Here is a 21,152-nt window from a genome sequence, read left to right as displayed (position 1 = left end):
TGTGTTTTAGGGTTTTTTTCGGCCACCCCGAGACGTATAGGGTTCCCAGGCTAGGGATCAGATTCAAGCCATGGTCGTGACCTATGCCACAGCTTTGATAACACCAGATCCTTTAACCCACTCTGCTGGGCCAGGGATGGAACCTGGGTTCTAGCGCTGCAGAGATGCCAATGATCCCGCTGCATCACAGTGGGAATTCCAGAGCAATGCCACCTTGTGAATTCATGTGTACTGTCCTCACTGGAAAGATTGCTCCAAGCCCTGCGGAGCCATATGTACGGCCTTAGAGCAGACCCCACCCTAGAGCTCTGACAGGGTAGGTCTGTGGCCACCTTCTCACAGAGACCTATCGTACAGATTTTGTTTGTTGGTTTGTTTTTCTTTTTCAGGGCCATACCCACAGCACATGGAGGTTTCAGGCTAGGGGTCAAGTCAGAGCTGTAGCTGCTGGCCTATGCCACAGCCACATCAATGCCAGATGGGAGCCACATCTGCAACCTACACCACAGCTCAGGGCAACGCCAGATCCTTAACCCACTGAACGAGGCCAGGGATTGAAGCTGCATCCTCATAGATGCTAGTCAGATTCATTTCCACTGAGCCACCATGGGAACTCCTCATACAGATTTTTTAAATGATCTTTAAGTAATGTCAAACATTTGCAACCAGAAGGTGGTTCCTTTGAGAATCAGGATTAAATTCCGTTGACTCTTTTATTCTTTGTTTAAACAGGTGACTTCTCTAGCATCTAAAACCAGACTTGATTGAGGTCATTTCCTGCCAGTGTGCCCTCCTCAAATAGTACTTTGAGATTCAAAATGAAGGAATTGAGGGAGTTGCCATCGTGGCTCAGCAGATTAAGAATCCAACTAGTATCCATGAGGATGCAGGTTTGTTCCCTGGCCTTGATCAGTGGGTTAAGGATTTGGCATTGCCATGAGCTGTCATGAGGTCACAGATGTGGCTTGAATCCCGTGTTGCTGTGGCTGTGGGGTAGGCCAGCAGCTGCAGCTCCTATTCAACCCCTAGCCCAGGAAATTCCATATGCCGCAGGTGCAGCCCCCCAAAAGAAGAGAAAAAAAAGGAATTTAAAAGAACACCCTGTAACACAGGAGTCCTTGGCCACAAATTAAGGCATTTGTGGTAGTTTTGTCATATGGCTGTTGAGCACTTAACCCAGTCTTACTGCAGCCCCCCACCCCGAAGCCCACTGGGATCCCCATTGACTTGGAAGGGGATGCGCTTCTGGGAAGCAGAGCCCACCGTGCTTTGCTAGGGGCATGGTCTTGAGCAGGTCCACAAATTCTTGGGGCTCCCTTTTTCTCAGGGGTGAGGTGAGAGGTTTAGGCTCCATCAGAGGGGGCCTTGGGGAAAGCACCAGGGACCACGTGATGGCTCCGTGTGCAGGGGTTGGTGTTCCCACCTCACTCCCAAGTCAACAGAGTCATTCTGCTTTGATCTATTTTATATAAAGGGATTCCAGGTAAAACTTCCTTTGAAGTAAATTTCCCCCCTCTTTTTTTCGTTTAATTTTAAAAAGAGGTGGGGATAGAGCATTATTGAGGTCTGCCTGCTCTGAAGTTCTCTGACTTCAAAGCTGTCAGGGTCATAGTTAAATCTTCCTTCTGATGGCTAATGAGGGTACAATGTGCTCAGTGGTCGGAGCAGAGGGGTGACAACTACCTGCAAGTTGGTGAGCTTATGCAATCTGGCGACACAGACAGTAGAGAGCCCACCACTGAGTCTCGCTTAGCTGGGACACCTGCTCATCATTTTGTGAGAAAGAAGCAAGTGACAAGGAAGCAGTGATTCTCAAACTTTTGCAGCATGTTGCAATCACTTGGGTTGTTTAAAAACATTCCAATGTCCAGGGTACATGCCATGCTAATTAAATCAAACCAAACATCAGTAATTTGTAAATCTCCCAATATGAGTCTGCTGGACTTTTTAATTTTTTAATTTAAATAAGTATAGTTGAGGAGTTCCCATTGTGGCGCAGCAGAAACAAATCCGACTAGAAACCATGAGGTTGCGGGTTTGATCCCTGGCATTGCTCAGTGGGTTAAGGATCTGGCATTGCCATGAGCTGTGGTGTAGGTCCAAGATGAGGCTAGGATCCTGCGTTGCTATGGCTCTGGAGTAGGCTGGCAGCTGCAGCTCCGGTTACACCCCTAGCCTGGGAACCTCCATATGCCAAAGGTGCGGCCCTAAAAGGACTGACTAAATAAATAAATAAAGTTGATTTATAATGTTGTGCCAATTTCTTCTGTATGACCAGGTGACCCAGGCATATGTATATATACATTCTTTTTCTCATATCATCTCTATCATGTCGTATCCCAGGAGATTGGCTATAGTTCCCTGTGGTATACAATAGGGTCTTATTGCTTATCCATTCTAAATGTAATAGTTTGCATCTACCAACCCCAAATTCCCCATCCAACCCACTCCCTCCCTCCTCCACAAGTCTGAAAAATACAGAATGCTTCTCGAGCTTGAACGTCATTCGTGCGCAAGAGCCATGCTAATCTTTTCTGTATCGTTCCAATTTTAGTATGTGTGCTGCCGATGTGAGTTCAATGTGCTGCCAAGATGAGAAATAAATGGCATTGATGCAGCCACTGTGGGAGACTGGATAGTGGTTCCCCAAAAGATTAGACATAGAATTACCCCATGCTCCAACAAGCTCACTTCTAGGGATATACCCCAGAGAACTCAAAGCAGGATCAAGCAGGATCTTGAAAAGATGCTTGTCAACCCATATTTAAAGCATCATTATTCATATTAACAAAAAGGTGGAAACTATCCAAGTGCCCATCAATGGATGGATGGATAAACATGATGTGATGTATGTGTCCAAGATGAGCTTCCTTAAAAAGGAAGAAAATTCTAGCACATGATGCAGCATGGTTGAACTTGAAGGATGTGAAGTGAAAGAAGCCAGTCACAAAAGGACAAATTCTATATGACTCCACTTACATGAGGTACCTAGAGCTGTCACAGTCACAGAGACGGAAGCAGAATGGTAGTGACCAAGACTGAGGGCGGGAGTGAGTGTGAAGATGAATTGTTATTCAATGGGTTTTTAAAGTTTCAGTCTTGCAAGATGAGGAGTCTTCTGGAGATTGATCGTAATAGAATATACTCAGCACTACTGAACTGTATGCTTAAAAATGGTTAAGATGGTAAGTTTGATGCTATGTCTATTTTACCACGATTAAATATAAAATAGCGTGAAAAGAATAAGGGGCATCACATAACGCCTTGCTACTCAAAGTGATCTGATTGCCAGCAGCAACAGCATCTTCTAAGGACCGGGTAGACCTGCAGCATCTCAGGTCCAGCCCAGACCTGCTGCATTTGCATTTTTCAACAGGACCCCGCATGTGAAATGAGCCTTTGAGAAGCACTATTTGTAACGGACTGAATAGTAGGCCAGGGTTCGGATGCTGCAGCAGACAAGGTCATTCGCCTACCCAGCCCCCACCCCCTTCCTTACTAGAGAACCCAATGTTCTCCATGTAACTCGGGGAGCGGACAGCATCCACACCCCCAAGCGGTCCCACTCACCTGGCCAGTGACTGGTTTAGGGCTGGGTGTGCGGCCTGGCTCTGACCAATGAAGGGAAGGGGAATTCTGCCGATGAGGTTCTAGGGACACCCAAGCAGAAATGGCCCCTCCTTCCTTTGGAAATTCTCATGTCAGATGGGACTCGAGCAAATTCTGTAGGGGGGCAGCTGGCCTGGTCCTTGAAAAAGAGCCGCTAACTGCCAAAATCCCGGGTCCACCTCACCATGGATTTTTCTGGTTATGTGAAATTAGAAATGTATTTGTTGGAGTTCCCATCGTGGCTCAGCAGAAACGAATCTGACTAGCATTCATAAAGATGCAGGTTCGATCCCTGGCCTTGCTCAGTGGGTTAAGGATCGGGCGTTGCCGTGAGCTGTGGTGTGGGTCACAGACGAGGCTTATATCCCAAATCGCTGTGGCTGTGGTGTAGGCTGGCAGCTACAGCTCTGATTGGACCCCTAGCCTGGGAACCTCCACAGGCCGAGGGTGCAGCCCTAAAAAGACCAAAAAAGAAAAAAAATGTATTTGTTTAAGACCATCTGCACCAGGGGTTTCTGTTACTTGTAGCCCAGGGTTTCTCAATTCTGACACTATGAACATTTGGGGCAGGATAATTCTATGCTGTGAAAGGGCTGCTGTGCGTTATAAGATGTTTAACAGCGACCCTGACCTCTACCCACAGATGCCAGCAGCCATGTCCCCCTCCCCATCCCCCAGTTGTGACAGTGTCTCTAGACACATTGCTAAATTTTTTTGGGGGGGTGGGGGACAATTCGTCCCCAGGTGAGAAACTCTGCTGCAGACAAAGGCAACATACAGAATGCAGAGGCCTTTTCTCAGAGAGTCCTGAGGAAGGTAAAAATCGCTGCCTCTCCTCTAGGGTCTCAAGGATCAAAGTGAGATCAGGTGTGTGAGAAAAGCAAACACTCAGGCTGTTGCTAATCACTGTCTGTCTTTGATGCTGCTGGTGCATTGATAACAATGTTGTACTTTCCATTTATTCTTTGAATGGGCAGAGATATTTAACTTAACAGGTGGCCAGTGGGGATAGTGAGTGGAATTTTCCTTCAGCAAAGTTGGTGACCTGGCCAGCACACTCTGGGTCTCGTTTTTCTTTCAGAAATCCTGATCCCTTACCGTCTGGCCCTGAATTGATCATTCCCTGAAGTGGTGGGTGCTGCAGAATTCACCGGGTACCATAGTTTCATGGATGAAGAGTGATGTTTGGAGTTCCCATTGCGGCTCAGTGGATTAAGAATCTGACTAGCATCCATAAGGATTCATGTTAGATCCCTGGCCTTGCTCAGTGGGTTAAGAATCTGGCGTTGCCGTGAGCTGTGGTGTAGGTCACATATGCGGCTCGGATCTGGCATTGCTGTGGCTATGGTGTAGGCGGGCAGCTGCAGCTCCGATTTGACTCCTAGCCTGGGAACCTCCATATGCCACAGGTGCAGCCCTAAAAGAAAAAAAAAGCGATGTTCATATTTCACTGCTAAAGACAAATCAGCGCCCTCCATGTAATAATCTATTTGCAGTTCACCCACCTGTGGATTTGAGACCCACATAGTCAGGGGCACCCAGACTTGCCTTGTGCTCCCCTTCCTAGAATCAGCCATACATGAGGACTACCTTCCTCAGGAGCCCCCGGACTCCGAAAATCAGCACCTTCAGATGCATCGCTTCTTGGAGCGTTTAGTTTTCTCGAAAGTGTTTCTGGGGTAAGAAGTCTTCTAAGGGGAGCTGGACTTTACAGAAAGGTCTGGAGGACAGTTGGGAGCCTGGGGACAGGCAGAGAGCCCAGTGCTGTGAAAGGGAGACCTCTGAAAGCAAAGGATGCTTCCTGTCACTCATGTCATGTGTTACCAGTGCTGGGGCAGGGCTGGAAGCTGAGGCTGGGCTGGGGAGTTGAGGACATTCAGAGGCAGCTGAGACCCTGGTGGTAGAGGTGGGAGAAGGGGGCGGCTCACAACCTACTGGAGAATATATGGTGGGCACTGGCTTGCTCTAGCAAGCTTGTCCTGTATGGGGGTACTCTACCCCAGGTAATTGCCCCACCGCACCGCTGCAGGCTCTGTGTTTGCAGGTCACTAACTTGCTCTCTAAACCAGAGGGAAGATGCATGTATCAGGCCGTAGTTAATATCTTAGGCTGACACATAATGATTTGGGCTAGAGAAGGCGTACATTCGCAGCTTCTAAGGGGGAAACAGTGTTTTCCTTTGGGGGGGGGGTGTGGCTTAAAGTAATGATGCCAGATCCTGCTGCTGACCAATTATTTCCACCAAGGAGTCGAGCTGGGGGCGGAGCCAATAGGAAAGAAGGAGTCGAGCTGGGGGCAGAGCCAATAGAAAAAGGGAGGTGGAGTCAAGAGCGTCTCAAGGAAGTCAAGCTGGAGCCTAGATCAAACCACATGTGACCACCTCTGGACTTTTGGTGGCGTATGCTAGTAAACTGTATGCTAGTACAGTTCCAGTGTAAGCCAGCTAGAACTGGATTTTCTGTGGCTTGCATCACCAACTAGGGGGATGTGACAAGGAGCAAAGCTCAAACGCGTACTGAGAAGAGACATCGACGCAAGGGCAGTGAGGATTTCTTTACCTAAACTAGGAGAACGGTGACCCTCGTGTAGCGAAACGGCTGGTTATGGTGGGTCTGCTTTACCCTGCGACACAGACCTCATGTGTATAGAGACATCTGAGAGGGAATATTCAAGTCGTTGGCTACTTCCCTGTCCTCGTTGAGGCCCCTAGATCCTCATGGTGAGGAGGAAGAATGGCCAGTTGGAGGGCAGAGAGAGATGAAAATACAGCTTTGCTAAGAGAGGGCCTTTCTGCCTGTGGTCTGAGCAAGTCCTCCTGGGTGGGAAAAGCTGATTTATTTGGCTGAAGTTAGAACACAGGTGACAGGTCAGGTGACTGCAAGAGAAAAGACTGAGGCCCCAGAACAACATTGCCCCCAGGTCCCAGTCTCTCCTGAGCATCTTGTCTTAAGGATGTCAATCAAGCTTGATAAAGGGGACAGTTGCCCTCTTGTGAAGATGCAGCTGGGACACAATGGAGCCAAGGAGTAAATGTGGGGTACCTCCCCAGTTCAGAGACGCAATAAGATGCCTCTAATCTGAGGAGCAGAGCAGCAGGCAAAGCACAGGGGCCAGCTGCCAGATCAAGCATACAGACAGACCTACAACCACCAGCCTGCGGACTTGAACAGAAGAAACCCAGTGAGGGGGCCGAAATGTCAAAGAAAGTGGCAAACCAGTGGCCTGAGATTGCCTATTCCTCAGGGCAATCCCTGAGCTCATACCCATAGGAAGCAGGGTAAAACAGCGACTCTCCTTGGAAGGCATAGACCCCAAGCCCACTCGGATGTTACCAAGGCTGTGAACAGGGGAGACCCACCCAAGCCTGGAATTAGGGGCTGCCGTCTTGTCTGCCTGAGGAGCTGACTTTACCACCAGAGCAAGGAATCCTCAATATTCCCTCAATATTGTGTGCACTAGTGACCCTTGGCAACTGAATGAATTTACCATCCTCTTCTCCAAATGGGGAGTTCCCTTTCTGGAAATTCTTATTGCGGATATCCTGGTTTTTCCCGACACTGCTGGCTATGTTGATGATGGTGAACTTCAGACTTTAGACATGGTGGGGAGTATGATGCATCTCCCAGAAAACATGAACTTGAATCTGAATCCAGTAACTGGATGAATCATAGGGCTTCACCCTTTGGGGGAGGGGTGCGTCAATTATTTCTGATGATTATATAAGAGAAAGAGTGTGTACCGATATTAGTTCATCAATGGGGTGGGTCATGGTGGGACATTGTGGTTCCTGCTTTCACACACCCCCACTTCGCTGGAGAATAATCCTGATTTTGCACAGGCAACCATATTTGAACGCACAGCTCATTTTGCTTAGAGAAAGCTAACTCCACTCCCAGATCCAGGACTGGGCATGCAGCTGACCTTCGAGACCAGATGAGTTTCTGCTCAGAACTCTCTCTTTGATTCTGCTTTGGGGATCGAGTTGTTGGGGGGAATCTGAGTACTGGAGAGGGCAGCCATTTCACCACCATCAGGGGTGCCAACCCCACTCAAAGTTGACCCAAGGAGGAAAAGTTGAAAGAAGCAGAAAAATGGATCTGTGACACCAATTGTGCCATAGCCACCTTTACTTGGGGACTTTTGAGTTACATAATGTCTTCTTTAATATTTGAGCCAGTTAAAGAGTTTTCTGTTCCTTGCACCTAAACAACCAACCATAATAGAATGTATTTAAAGGCTAAAACAAAAAATAAGAAAAAATGGTGGTGGTTAAATGAGAAGATGGAGGAGTTCCTGTTGTGGCTCAGCAGAAATGAACCTGACTAGTATCCATGAGGTCATGGGTTCAATCCCTGGCTTCACTCAGTGAGTTAAGGATCCAACATTGCCATGAGCTGTGGTGTAGGTTGAAGATGTGGCTCAGATCTGGCATTGCTATGGCTGTAGCACAGGCCAGCAGCTGCAGCTCCAATTGGACCCTTAGCCTGGGAACTTCCATGTGCCACGGGTGTGGCCATAAAAAGACAAAAATAAAAAAAAAATTTTAATGAAAAATAAAAGAGAAGATGTGTTAATTAGCTAAGAGAAGCAAGCTGTTTCTCTAAGCATTTAGAGTGGGAAAGTTGGAAAAGAACCCATCAGAATCCCTAGCATTAAGCACTCCCTTTTCGTGGGGATTTATTGAAGTCAATTGAGGCCATCTCTATTCATCTCTTTTTTTTTTTTGTCTTTTTGCTATTTCTTTGGGCCGCTCCCATGGCACATGGAGGTTCCCAGGCTAGGGGTCCAATCGGAGCTGTAGCTGCTGGCCTACGCCAGAGCCACAGCAACTCGGGATCCGAGCCGCGTCTGCAACCTACACCACAGCTCACAGCAACGCCAGATCCTTAACCCACTGAGCGAGGCCAGGGACCGAACCCGCAACCTCATGGTTCCTAGTCGGATTCGTTAACCACTGCGCCACGACGGGAACTCCTCTATTCATCTCTTAATCCACACAGGTAGGGAGGGCTAGGTAAAGCCTCAGAGCAGGGCATTGCACCTGGCATCCACTTAGGTCCCCGGTAAATGGTGGGTGGTGGAAGGGAGCCTGCCATCTCTTGGTCTCAGCACCTCCAGGAGGTCGGGGAGCTCCCCAAAGTCCAGTCACCTCCTAACCCTTTTCCTCCTATTGCTATTACAGAAGATGGACCACATGTCTCCCAGGCTGAGAGCCTTCCTCTCTGAACCCATAGGAGAAAAAGATGTCGCCTGGATAGCCGGGATCAGCCGTGAGCTTGCAATCAATTTGGTCACCAAAGGTTTCAACAAGGTAATTCTTTTTTTTTTTAATTTCTCCAGATTCTCTCCCCAGCCCGTCTTCCCCTAATCCTGCCAGATGGCAGCTGCTGCCTCAGGTCCCTGCAAGTGGCCATCAGAGAGTGAAGCTACCACTTGGCCAGGCACCACATGCTTCAGTGCTTCTGACCCTGCATGCTTGGGCAGACTCCAGGGTCTGTAGATGATGGGAAAATTGAATCACTTTGGCTCAGAGCAGCTGCGCTGTGCGTGATTCACTTGGAACACAAACACCCAGGTGTCGACAGGAGTGAGCCAGCCGCTCAAGTCCAGGGTTGTGTTGTTAGGATGGACTATTTGGGTGTATTCCCCACCCCCATGAAGAGACTCTTAGGGTCTCATTTATCCTATCTGGGCACTGGCAGGCAGGTGCAGTAAGAGCAGCCTGGGGTCTATACCAGAATAAGAGGAAGTGAGTTGTTTCAGATGTCACTAGCAGCCCAAGAATGCCTTCAAGGACAGCCAATGGGATCAGAGCATTCTTTTCTATGTAATTGTTTCTATGCTGCTTGGAACCTTAGGAGAGAATGGGAGAGGTTTCCAAAGAGAACCCAAAGAAAGTGAGCAGACAGAAAGAAAACCCTCTTACACTTTGGTGGGAACGTAAATCAGTGCAGCCACTATGGAAGACAGTATGGGTATTCCTCAAAAAACTAAAAATAGAGTAGCCATATGATCCAGAAACCCCACTCCTGGGAATATACCCAAACAAAAATGCAATTCAAAAAGATACAATGCACCCCTATGTTCATAGCAGCACTGTTGACAATAGCCAAGACATGGAAACAACCTAAATGTCCATCAATAGATGAATGGATTAAGAACATGTAATGCATATATACAATGTTACTCGGCCATGAAAAAGAATGAAACCATGCCATTTGCACCAACATAAATTGATCTAGAGATGACCATACTAAGTAAAGTAAGCCAGACAAAGACAAATACCATATGATATCACTTATATGTGGAATTTAAAATATGACACAAATCAACGTATCTACAAAACAGAAATAGACTCACAGACATAGAGAACAGACTTGTGGTTGCCAAGGGAGAGGTGGATAGGGGAGAGAAGAATTGGGAACTTGGTATTAGCAGATGCAAACTATTATATATAGGGTGGATAAACAACAAGGTCTTACTGTACTACGCAGAAAACTATATTCAACATCCTATGATAAACCACAATGGAAAAGAATGTGAAAAATTATATAGAGTCACTTTGCTATATAGCAGAAATTAAAACAACATGGTACATCAACTATACTTCAATACAATTTTTTTTAAAGTGAGCAGATGGAAATTCACAGGGGGCATTGCACATTCAGTAGAGTGGCACCAACAACTGAGCTTTTGCTATTCATTCCCTTCAATTTTTAAAGTCAGTCTACACCACTGGGCAGGAAGGGGCTATAGAAACTGCTGGGAACTGCTGCATGCACGGCTGATAATCAGTTTGGTTTGCATTGACACAGTGCACGGCTGTTTCCAGGAGGCGTCTGTACTCCTGGGCCCATGGTTTTCTAATTGACACACCCTGTGCCAGTTGTTAAAAATTCTATCACTCCAGTCTATGATCGTTTAATATCCAATAGGTGGTATTTTCAGGAAGCTGGATTGAAGTACATTTGATTCTTTCTTCCCAGATAAAGGAGATAGACCATTCCCAAACAGGGAGTAAAGTAGACATATCTGATTTGGGAAGATGTTTTAAATTAAAAATTATTTTTTAGAGGAAATGATTGTCCCTTTTACTTTTCTTTTCTCTCTCTCTCTCTCTCTCTCTCTCTTTTTTTTTTTGTCTTTTCAGGGCTATACCCTTGGAATATGGAGGTTCCCAGGCTAGGGGTCTAATCGGAGCTGTTGCCTCCGGTCTATGCCAGAGCCATGGCAACACCAGATCCGAGCTGCATCTTCGACCTACACCACATCTCATGGCAATGCTGGATCCTTAACCCACTGAGCGAGGCCAGGGATCAAACCCTCAACCTCCTGGTTCCTTAGATTCGTTAACCACTGAGCCATGACAGGAACTCTTTTCTATTGTGAACACACCCACACTGGTATGAAGGTTCAGCTCAATGAGTTGTTACATAGACATACACGCATAGACTCACCACCCAGATCCTGAGATAAAACACCTCCAGAATTCCAGAAGGTTCTTCTGTTTCTCTTCCCGGTCAATGCCATGCAACCCTACTCCCAGAAGAAACCACTACCCTGGCTTCTACAACATAGACTTAATGCCTTCATGATTGTGAGGTTTTGTAGTTGTGCAGCCATACTCATCATTTTAAAAATAATTTAAGTTACATACAGTAAATTTCACCTTTTTAGTACCTAGCTCTCCAACTTTTGACAAATGCTTGCAGTCATGTAGCCTCACCACAATCAAGACATAGAACAATCCCATCATGCTTAAATGTTCCCCCTTACCCTTCATATTTCACACCCTCAGCCCCTGGCAACTGCCAACTTGTTTTCTGTGCCGATAGTTTCACCTTTTCCAGCTTAACTATGTTTTCAGCAACTAGAGGTAGGATGACAGGCACATTATAGCTAAAGGAATGAATGAATAATGGGAAAATTTCAGACATCTAGACTTGAGACACAGAGTCAGGCTTACAGGAAAGAAGGAACTGGCCTGATCCCTGGAGATCTGCTCCTCTGTGTTCCCCAGCTCCTGGCTAGCTGTGACCAGCATTCCACTTCTAGGCCCTACTTATTCCCAGAGCCACTAATTCCAGGCACTTGACACTGGGGTTTCACCTTTCTCCTTTGCTTTGAGCCCCTTACCCACCTGTGAATAAAATAACAGTTCTAGGGAGTTAGTGCCATGATCAAGGTCCCGAGTAAGGACCAGAATGGCTGTGGATCATATCATCACAAACCACACAGCAAGACTTGGGTCAGGTGGTTTCCCCAGCAGGGAGGGGGGTTACCCTGAGATTTGGTTGTGAGACCCTATTGCCACCTGGAGCCTGGCTGGGTCGGTCAGAGGGTCTATGAGGGAGACTCCAGGGGAGCAGGTGCTTCTGGGGGAGGCTGGGTCCACAGGTAGGGCCAGCAGTAAGGGGCTCTGGGGTGGGGGAAGATTCCTGCAGAGCAGCCGTCTCAGATGTAGCAGGTAAAAAATGCAGGCTCCTCTAGTGCGCCTTGTAGATTTCATTTTTTATTTTATTTTATTTGTTTTCTTTAGGACTGCACCCGCGGCATATGGAAGCTCCCAGGCTCCCAGGTGTTGAATTGGAGCTGCAGCTGCTGACCTATGCCACAGCCACAGCAACGTGGGATCTGAGCTGCATCTGTGACCTACACCATAGTTCACAGCAATGCCACTGAGTGAGGCAAAGGATCGAACCTGCATGCTCATGGATACTTGTTGGCTTCTTAACCCACGGAGTCACAATGGATTCTGTCAAATGTATTTTTTTAGAGTAGTTTTAGGTTCACAGCAAAACTCAGCAGAAAGTGCAGAGGTGTTCTATATACCCTGGCCCCACCTACACAGCCTCACCCATTGCCAACATCCCCCACCAGAGCAATGGGTTTGTGACAGGAGAACCCCCATAACACGTTATCTCCCAGGTCCACGGTTTACATGAGGGTTCCCTCTCAGTATAGTGCATTCTGTGGGTTCGGACAAATGTCTGATGGCACATATCCTCCAGGTACAATGTCCTACAGAGTTCTTTGAACTCCTGGGTTTTCGTGCTGTGCCAGCTGGAGGCCTGAGCGTGGCAGCCCCCGCCTGAGGCTGGGGGGTCCCCCGGATTTCCTGGCTGAGAGCAGACACCCTCAGGTTCCACCCCTGCTTGTGACAGCTTCCTTGGCCATGTCCTGTGGGTGGTGGCCCTTTCTGTGCCCTTTCCAGGGACCCGCTGGGAAGCAGACCCAGGAGGCCACCCTCCGCCCTGCTTGCCTGGGCCCCTCCCTCGGCGGCCCCTGTAACAACAGGATGCTGGAGCCTGGGGAAGTGAGGCATCACCCCGCCCTGGGAGCTGGGAAGTTTCTGGTGGTCTATTTCCTGTATAGAGCCATGGCCCTGAACCCAGGCAGGTGTGGAGACACCTTCCCGAGCTCTCACCAGCCTCCAAACCTAGTAACTGCTCCTTGATTCCTGCCCGCATGCAAGTCAAACTTTCATTTCTTCTTCAACAGAAGATGTGTGGTGCTGGGCGGGGTTGCCCCTGTATCTCCCGGCACTTTCCCTGAGCTTTGTCCAGCTGGAACAGCTCTCTGGCTCAGTTTCAGTCCTGATTTTCAAAACTGTAGATTCACCCAAGTCTCAAAAATCAGAAATGTGGCTGCGTTCTCTCTGGGGTTTTTTCGGTGCCTGTCCTTCCCTGGAGCCATCAGCTTCAGCCTGACGATCTAGCTCTTGACCCTCCAGTATAGCGGCCATCAGCCCCTTGTACCGGTTAAGCACCATCTGAATTGAGATGTGTTATAAATATGAAATACACATGGCTGCATTAAAGACTCAGTACCAAAAAAAAAAAAAAGTAAAGCATCTCATCAATAATTTTTTTTTAATGGTCGCGCCTGCAGCATATGGAAGTTCCCAGGCTAGGGGTCACATCAGAGCTGCACCTGCCAGCCTACACCACAGCCACAGCCACGCCAGATCCACACCGTGTCTGCAACCTACACCACAGCTCACAGCAACACCAGATCCTTAACCCACTGAGTGAGGCCGGGGATTGAACCCACATCCTCATGGATACTAGTCAGATTCTTAAGCCGCTGAGCCACAATGGGAACATCCTCATCAATAATTTTTGTATTGATTACATGTTGAAATGATAAGAATTTAGAAATATGGGAGAAGAGAAAGCATTATTAGAATTCAATTCATCTGTTTCTATGCCCCTTTTGCTGTGGCTTCTGGAAAACTGAAAATCACACATGTAATTTTGATACATGTAACACATGTAAAAATGACACATCACATGCTGCCTCATGTTAGATTTCTACCGGACAGCACTGGTTCAGATTTAATGGTGGGAGGGCTGCAATGTTGAAAGGAATGATCACAAAAGGGAAAGCACGTCATGACTGAGATGCTCAAAGATTTCCATGCCTGGATCCAGCCCTGCCTTCTACGCGTCTGCACCCCCCCCCCACCCCCGTGCTCCACCAGGCTGTTCGTGAACCACACACACATATGGGGACCACCCTCCTGCAACCCCAGCATCCCTCTCCAAATGGATGTTCGTCCCCTTCATGGCCCCCCTCACGGCCCTCCCTCCCTAGGAAGCAAGCCCTCCTTCTGCACACCCCCACCCAGCCAAACAGCTCCTGTTTCCAAACATTGAGTGATCAATGGACAACTTGCCATCACGTCCAAATTGTTGATTGTTTTTCCACGTGTTATATTAGAGTCACGGCTCCCTTTACTGTCCTCTTGTTTATTCTCTAACGAAAGGATTGTACTCCTCTTCTCCCTGTGAAAATCCTGCTTGGGGTCGGGGGTGAATTTCCATGCACTCAGTAAATTCAGGGTCACAGCAGTGCCTAATGGGGTGGGTGTGTTATTGTGGGGATAAACCCTGGAGTTATTCCAACAGCGTGGAAGTGAGTTGAACATCCTACAGAATCTGGTTTGGCTCAGTGCTCTTTGAAGACCCTACAAAAGCCTAAATCTTCATCCTGACAGATAGCATGGATGATCAGAGAGGAGTAAATATTCTGGGTGCCCGCCAGCTCCCCAAGTCTCTCCCACATCAAAGAACTATCACATGACTGTTCCCTCCATGTCAGGCATTATTCTAAGTGCATTACACTTATTTATTTCATCTAATCATCAAAAAATCCTATCAAGTATATTTTCATCTCTATTTTACCCATGAGCAAACAGGTGCGAGGCAGCCACGTGAATCATTCCAAGTCACGTGAGGTTAGAGAGGTGAAATTTGAATCTAGGCAGACAGGCTCTAGGTTGAGCAGCAGGCACTGGACCCTCTGCCTGATGCCCAGGCCCTGCACGGAGCCAGTCACATAAGCTTGGGATCTGTGTAGGGTTGCCAGATAAAATTCAACATGCTTGGGGAGTTCCCTGGCAGCTCAGTAGGTTAAGGATCTGGCATTGTCACTGCTGTGGTTCTGGTTACTGCTGTGGCATGGGTTCAATCCCAGGAACTTCTACGTACCACAGGTGCACCCATTAAATAAAATAAAAATTAAATTAAATTAAAATAAAAGTAAAGTAAAATAAAATAAAAATACAGCACACTGGGTTAAATTTGAATTTCAGCTAAATGATTTTTTAGTGCATGTCCTAGGGAGGTGGAGAAAGAAAGAGGAAGGGTGCTGGACTGAGCATTTGCACTTCAGACAAGGAGTTTGAAACCAAAAATGACTGGAAGGTACCGAATGTGCGAGTTTGTCGTTGGTCATCAGTGGCCATGAAGGCTGAAGAGTTAACGTCCAATTAGGGAAAAAGAGAGAAATTTGTTCATTGCCTAGTGTATGCCTCATGGGTGCTGAAGGGCTGGAAACTTGCACAGGAAATGTGGAAGCTTGAGAACAAGGGGCTAAGAATATGTATGTCTGTTTGCAAAGGCCAGGTGTCATAGCAAAGACGGAATTTTTTTTTATTCTTCTTTTTTGGCTGCCCCAGGAAATATGGAATTCCCAGGCCAGGGATCAGTTCTGAGCCTCAGTTGCCACCTATGCCACAGCTGCAGAAATACCAGATCCTTTAACCCACTGTGCCGGGCCAGGGATTGAACCTGTGTCCTGGCACTGCAGAGATGCTGCCCATCCCTTTGCACCACAGTGGGAACTCTGAAGACAGATTTTTTTTTTTTTTTGTCTTTTTAGGGCCTCACCTACAGCATCCCAGGCTAGGGGTCCAATGCGAGCTGTAGCTGCCAGTCTATACCACAGCCACAGCAACGCCATATCTGAGATGTACACCACAGCTCAGAGCAATGCCAGATCCTTAACCCACTGAGTGGGGCCAGGGATTGAACCTACATCCTCATGGATACTAGTCAGATTTGTTTCCTCTGTGCCACGATGGGAAGACAAATTTTTTTCTTTTTTTTTTTTTTTTTCACTGTTATTTCCCCAGTACAATTTTTTTTTCTACTGTACAGCATGGTGACCCAGTTACACATACATGTATACATTCTTTTTTCTCACATTATCATGCTCCATTGTAAGTGACTAGACATAGTTCCCAGTGCTACACAGCAAGATCTCATTGCTAATCCATTCCAAAGGCAATAGTTTGCACCTATTAACCCCAAGCTCCCAATCCATCCCACTCCCTCCCTCTCCCCCTTAGCAACCACAAGTCTGTTCTCCAAGTCTATGATTTTCTTTTCTGTGGAAAGATTCATTTGCGCCATGTATTAGATTCCAGATATAAGTGATATCATACGGTACTTGTCTTTCTCTTTCGGACTTACTTCACTCAATATGAGAGTCTCTAGTTCCATCCACGTTGTTGCAAATGGCATTATTTTATTCTTTTTTATGGCTGAGTAGTATTCCATTGTGTATATATACTACATCTTCCTAATTCAATCATCTGTCATGGACATTTGGGTTGTTTCCATACGAAGACAGAAATTTTAAGTTACCGGACCAGGACAAGCTACCTAATTTGCAGAGCCCAAAGATGGGAGGCCTCTTGTTCAAATTCATGAAGAATTTCAAGATGGCAGCAGCAAACAGTGGCCTTTGAGGGCAGGGCGTGCATGTCAGCACGGGTCACACACAAGGGATCCCAACACTGGGGCAGATGCAAATATTGCTACCATTTTGCAAGGAATGTGCATGGCGAACTGGAAGCTGGTCCAGACCTGCTCACTGCTGGGACGTGGAGTGGCCACCATCCTGCCATGTAGGCAAAGTCTTCGGTGGGAAGGAACGAACAGCCCTGGCTTCGAGGTGGCCACTGTCCCGGGGGATGGATGACAGGGTTTCTACATCAGTCTGCCTGCAGCCAGATCTTTGTGCTCTGGTCCAAGGAGTGCGAGGGTGGCTCCTCTCCTTCCTGTGAGGGGCCCACTTTCTGGAGCCTGCAGAGACACCCAGAGGGCTTTCTCCCAGCAGGGCCACGAAAGGAGCCCATGACGCCAGCCTCCCCTGGGAGCTGAGGGAAACAGGCTAACTTTCCAGAGACAAAGGAGAGAGGCGAGCGTCAAGTTGCAACTTGGCTCCAGTAGTCACGAGATGAGGCCCTTCTGCTGCAGCATTCCTGGAAAGTTCGCCCCTGGCCCTTCAAGCCACACGTTCCTGGCATCCTGGCTGCTGAGCATGGCAGGAACATGGAGGCTCTGATTACCAGAGCTGTTGATGCCAGAGGCAGGGCCTCGGGAACGGCAGAGATGCCAGGCCAGGCTGTGGCGGTTGGAGTGTGCAGAATGGGGACGACAAGTACAGGATCTTAACCTCCTTGGTGCTTGGTGACTCTGTCTGGAGAAAGGACGGGGTGATCTGACGTGAGGATCTGACCGGGTAAAACATCTCAGGGGCCTGGAGCCCATTGTCTGTACTTTCTATGTCACATAGTAAGTGTTATTATCATTATCATATCACCAGTATTCTCTCTCCTGAGATGAAGTTCTGTGTTTCCAGGTCCTGCTACATGCACCTCCCACATCGACTGCAACAACGGGCTCAATCAACAGTCAATAAATGTTCTTTTTTTTTTTGTCTTTTTGCTATTTCTTGGGCCGCTCCCTCGGCATATGGAGGTTCCCAGGCTAGGGGTCTAATCGGAGCTGTAGCCACCGGCCTACGCCAGAGCCACAGCAACGCGGGATCCAAGCCGCGTCTGCAACCTACACCACAGCTCATGGCAACGCCGGATCGTTAACCCACTGAGCAAGGGCAGGGACTGAACCCGCAACCTCATGGTTCCTAGTCGGATTCGTTAACCACTGCGCCACGACGGGAACTCCTCATTTTTAAATAATAATAAAAAAAAAATCTCCATAGGCGTTCTCATCATGGCACAGCTGAAATAAATCCAACTAGGAACCATGAGGTTGCGTGTTCGATCCCTGCCCTTGCTCAGTGAGTTAAGGATCTGGTCTTGCCATGAGCTGTGGTGTATGTCGCAGATGCAGCTTGGGCTCTGCATTGTTGTGGCTGTAGTGTAGGCTAGCAGCTATAGCTCGATCAGACCCCTAGCCTGGGAACCTCCATATGCCAAGGGTGCGGCCCTAAAAAGCAAAAAAAAAAAAAAAAACCTCCCTAAAATCACCCATGAAAAGACCAGGAGGCTGATAAAAGTAAAATGAGATCATTCTGAGCCACTACACTGCTTTAAAAAAAAAAAAATATGATTAAAGCAGTGGCGTAAAATGACCATGAAATCCTGGCTCTCTTCTTTTTCAACAATTGGATCTGGACTAAAAATAAAAAACCCCAAACTCCAACACTTGGATATATTTTATGGCTGGAATTCAGCTTTTATTTAATTTGTCTTTTACACAGTACATACCCTTTGGCTAAGATGAAGTTTTGCTTGGTTTTATATAACTGAAAGTACACAGACGCCAGCGGGTTTTCCTGGAGAGGGCCCAGGACTTGAAGCCTAGACACTGGTTCTCATTCATTCTAGGCCCGAGAGCTGCTAAACCAGCCCCGAGAGATGGGCATTGAACCTGACCTTAAATCTCCAGGCTTCCCTGCTCCATGGCCCAGCCAGTCTGTGGTCTGGGATGTCTTTTTCTCCACATGGTCCTTGTCCCTCATCAGAAACAGTGATAAAATAGCATGAGAGGAGTAAAGCTATGTCACAAGGACTCAGAAAACCAGAGAATGCCATAGAACTTTGAATCGTGGGGTATCTAAGCTTTAATGTGTGTCTCGGCCACAGAGACTCTTCAGAGAGAGGAGAGGGGCAATGTTCGGCATGGTTTATATGTTGTTTTGCTTTGTTTTGTTTTTCTGGCCACATCCCCCAAAAGTGGCATATGGACATTTCTGGGCCAGGGATCAAATCCAAGCTGCGACCCATGCCACAGCTGCGGCAACACCAGATCTTTTTATTTTATTTTTTTTTATTTTTCCTGCTGTACAGCATGGGGATCAGGTTACTCTTATATGTATACATTTTTCCCCCACCCTTTGTTCTGTTGCAATATGAGTATCTAGACATAGTTCTCAATGCTACTCAGCAGGATCTCCTTGTAAATCTATTCTAAGTTGTATCTGATAACCCCAAGCTCCCGATCCCTCCCACTCCCTCCCTCTCCCGTCGGACAGCCACAAGTCTATTCTCCAAGTCCATGATTTTCTTTTCTGGCAACACCAGATCTTTAACCCACTGCACCGGGCCAGGGATCAAACTTTTGCTGCTGCAGAGACAAAGCCAGATCTTTAACCCACTGGGCCACAGCGGGAACTCTGGTTTATACTTTTTTATACTCCCCCCATGGGCTCCAGGCTCTGTCTTCTTGGACCAAAAAGGAATTTGCATATTTTGAGGCTCTTGCACTGAATTTACTTACTCCAATTTGCAAAGTGGGGGCAGGGCAGACAACCCCAGAAGATGCAGAAACTGAAGCTCAGGTTTTGCGGTTCTCAGTTCAGGTTCGCTGAGTTGCCTTCGCTCACATAGTGGGCTTGTAAAAACAAACTGGGACTCAGGTGCCCTTCACCCGCCAGGCCCACATGCAGTGGTTCTCAATGGAGGGAGGTTCTGTGCCCTGGGGGACAGTTGGCAATGCCTGGAGGCGGTTCATTGTCACAATTCAAGGAGGGAGGGTACCACTGGCATCTAGTGGGTAAAGGCCAGGAATGCTGCTAAACTTCCAATGGTGCCTGAGAAGTCTTTGGCTTCCACGCATACTGATCCCAAATGCAATAGTATCAAGGGCTAGAGGTCCTGTGCCAGAGACTTTGAGAAAGTGGTGGGGCGGGAAGCACCCCTAACTCCTGTATGTGTGTGTGCATGTTTTTCTTTCTTTTTAGGGCCGCGCCTGTGGCATATGGATGTTCCCACTCTAGGGGTCCAATCAGAACTGTAGCCGCCAGCCTATGCCAGGGCCACAGCAACGCGGGATCCGAGCCATGTCTGTGACCTATACCACAGCTCATGGCAATGCTGGACCCTCAACCCACTGAGTGAGGCCTGGGATCGAACCTGCATCCCCATGGATGCCAGTCAGGTTCGTTAACCACTGAGCCATGATGGGAACTCCTAACTCCTGTGTGTGTTTTAAAGAGAGAGATACTTGGGGCCTGGAGGAAGCATCAGAGCTACATGAGTCTTGTTCCCAGACCAGCGTTAGAAATACAGAGTTTCAGGCCTCACCCCAGATTCACACCAAGTGATTGGTGTGCCCGTTAAGGTTGAGAAGGACAAGTTCAGATTCATCCCAGGCTGGACAGTCCCCAAAGCCATCTGCAGAGGTGGACGTTTAACTTGACCTCACATCTCAGCCAGGGCCAGTCTCCAAATCCCCTTGGCCTAGGCCAGGGTTTGGGGGATGGCTAGTCTCTCTCGAATCTGACTTGTGCCCGCTCCTTTCTCGAGCATCCTCATGCTGGCGAAGGAAGAGCAGAGAGCTGAGTACCTCTCCCGCCTTCCTCCCTGCAGGCCTACATCCTGTTGGGACAGTTCCTTCTGATGCACAAGAACGAAGCCGAGTTTCAGAAGTGGCTCATTTGCTGCTGCGGGGCCACCGAGTGTGAGGCCCAGGAGAGCTCCAACTGTCTGAAAGAGTGGTGTTCCTGCTTCCTGTAGACCCCCTCCCAGCGCAGCCTCCAGCATAAATGACGCCTCTGCACCACTACCAGGCTCTGAGTCGTTATTTTTGTTCTACACTTGAATGATACATGTTCGTTATATAAAGCTATTCGAGAATACAAAGGACAGGAGTCCCTGCGGTGGCTTAGTATGTTAAGGACCTGATGTCTCTGTGAGGATGCAGGTTCGATCCCTGGCCTTGTTTGGTGGGCTAAGGATCCAGCGTTGCCGCAGTCTGCAGTGTAGTTTGCAGAATCGGCTTAGATCCAATGTTGCTGTGGCTGTGGTGTAGGCTGGCAGCTCCAGCTCTGATTCCACCCCTATCCTGGGAACCCCCGTATGCCACAGGTGCAGCCATTAAAAAAACAAAAAAACTAAAAAAAATAAAAGGAGGAGTTCCCGTCGTGGTGCAGCAGAAACAAATCCAACTAGGAACCGTGAGGTTGTGGGTTTGATCCCTGGCCTCGCTCAGTGGGTTAAGGATCTG

General features: G+C 47.9%; 1 protein-coding gene and 1 non-coding gene across 2 annotated transcripts; one reads left to right on the top strand and one right to left on the bottom strand.

Moving 5' to 3' along the window:
• The first annotated feature begins 401 nt into the window (after positions 1–401).
• On the top strand, positions 402–20,670 carry BANF2 (BANF family member 2). The gene is made up of 3 exons (XM_047770363.1): positions 402–412; positions 8,795–8,920; positions 20,516–20,670. The coding sequence occupies exons 1-3, from the start codon at positions 407–409 to the stop codon at positions 20,660–20,662; spliced, it is 279 nt and encodes a 92-aa protein (XP_047626319.1). The 5' UTR covers positions 402–406; the 3' UTR covers positions 20,663–20,670.
• On the bottom strand, positions 2,472–2,578 carry LOC125123753 (U6 spliceosomal RNA). Its single transcript, XR_007134138.1, has one exon. It is a non-coding gene; the product is annotated as a U6 spliceosomal RNA (small nuclear RNA).
• Positions 20,671–21,152: the final 482 nt, after the last annotated feature.

The sequence above is a fragment of the Phacochoerus africanus genome, chromosome 3, assembly GCF_016906955.1.
Source record: "Phacochoerus africanus isolate WHEZ1 chromosome 3, ROS_Pafr_v1, whole genome shotgun sequence".
Taxonomy (NCBI): Eukaryota; Metazoa; Chordata; class Mammalia; order Artiodactyla; family Suidae; genus Phacochoerus; species Phacochoerus africanus.
Note: the sequence above shows the minus strand (reverse complement) of the source record. Positions and strands in the feature narration are given on the sequence as shown.

What these genes read in the sequence shown, in the direction of transcription:
- BANF2 (XM_047770363.1), top strand. An exon ending in TCACCAAAGGTTTCAACAAG is followed by an intron (nt 8,921 to 20,515) that starts GTAATTCTTTTT and finishes TCCTCCCTGCAG; the next exon opens with GCCTACATCCTGTTGGGACA.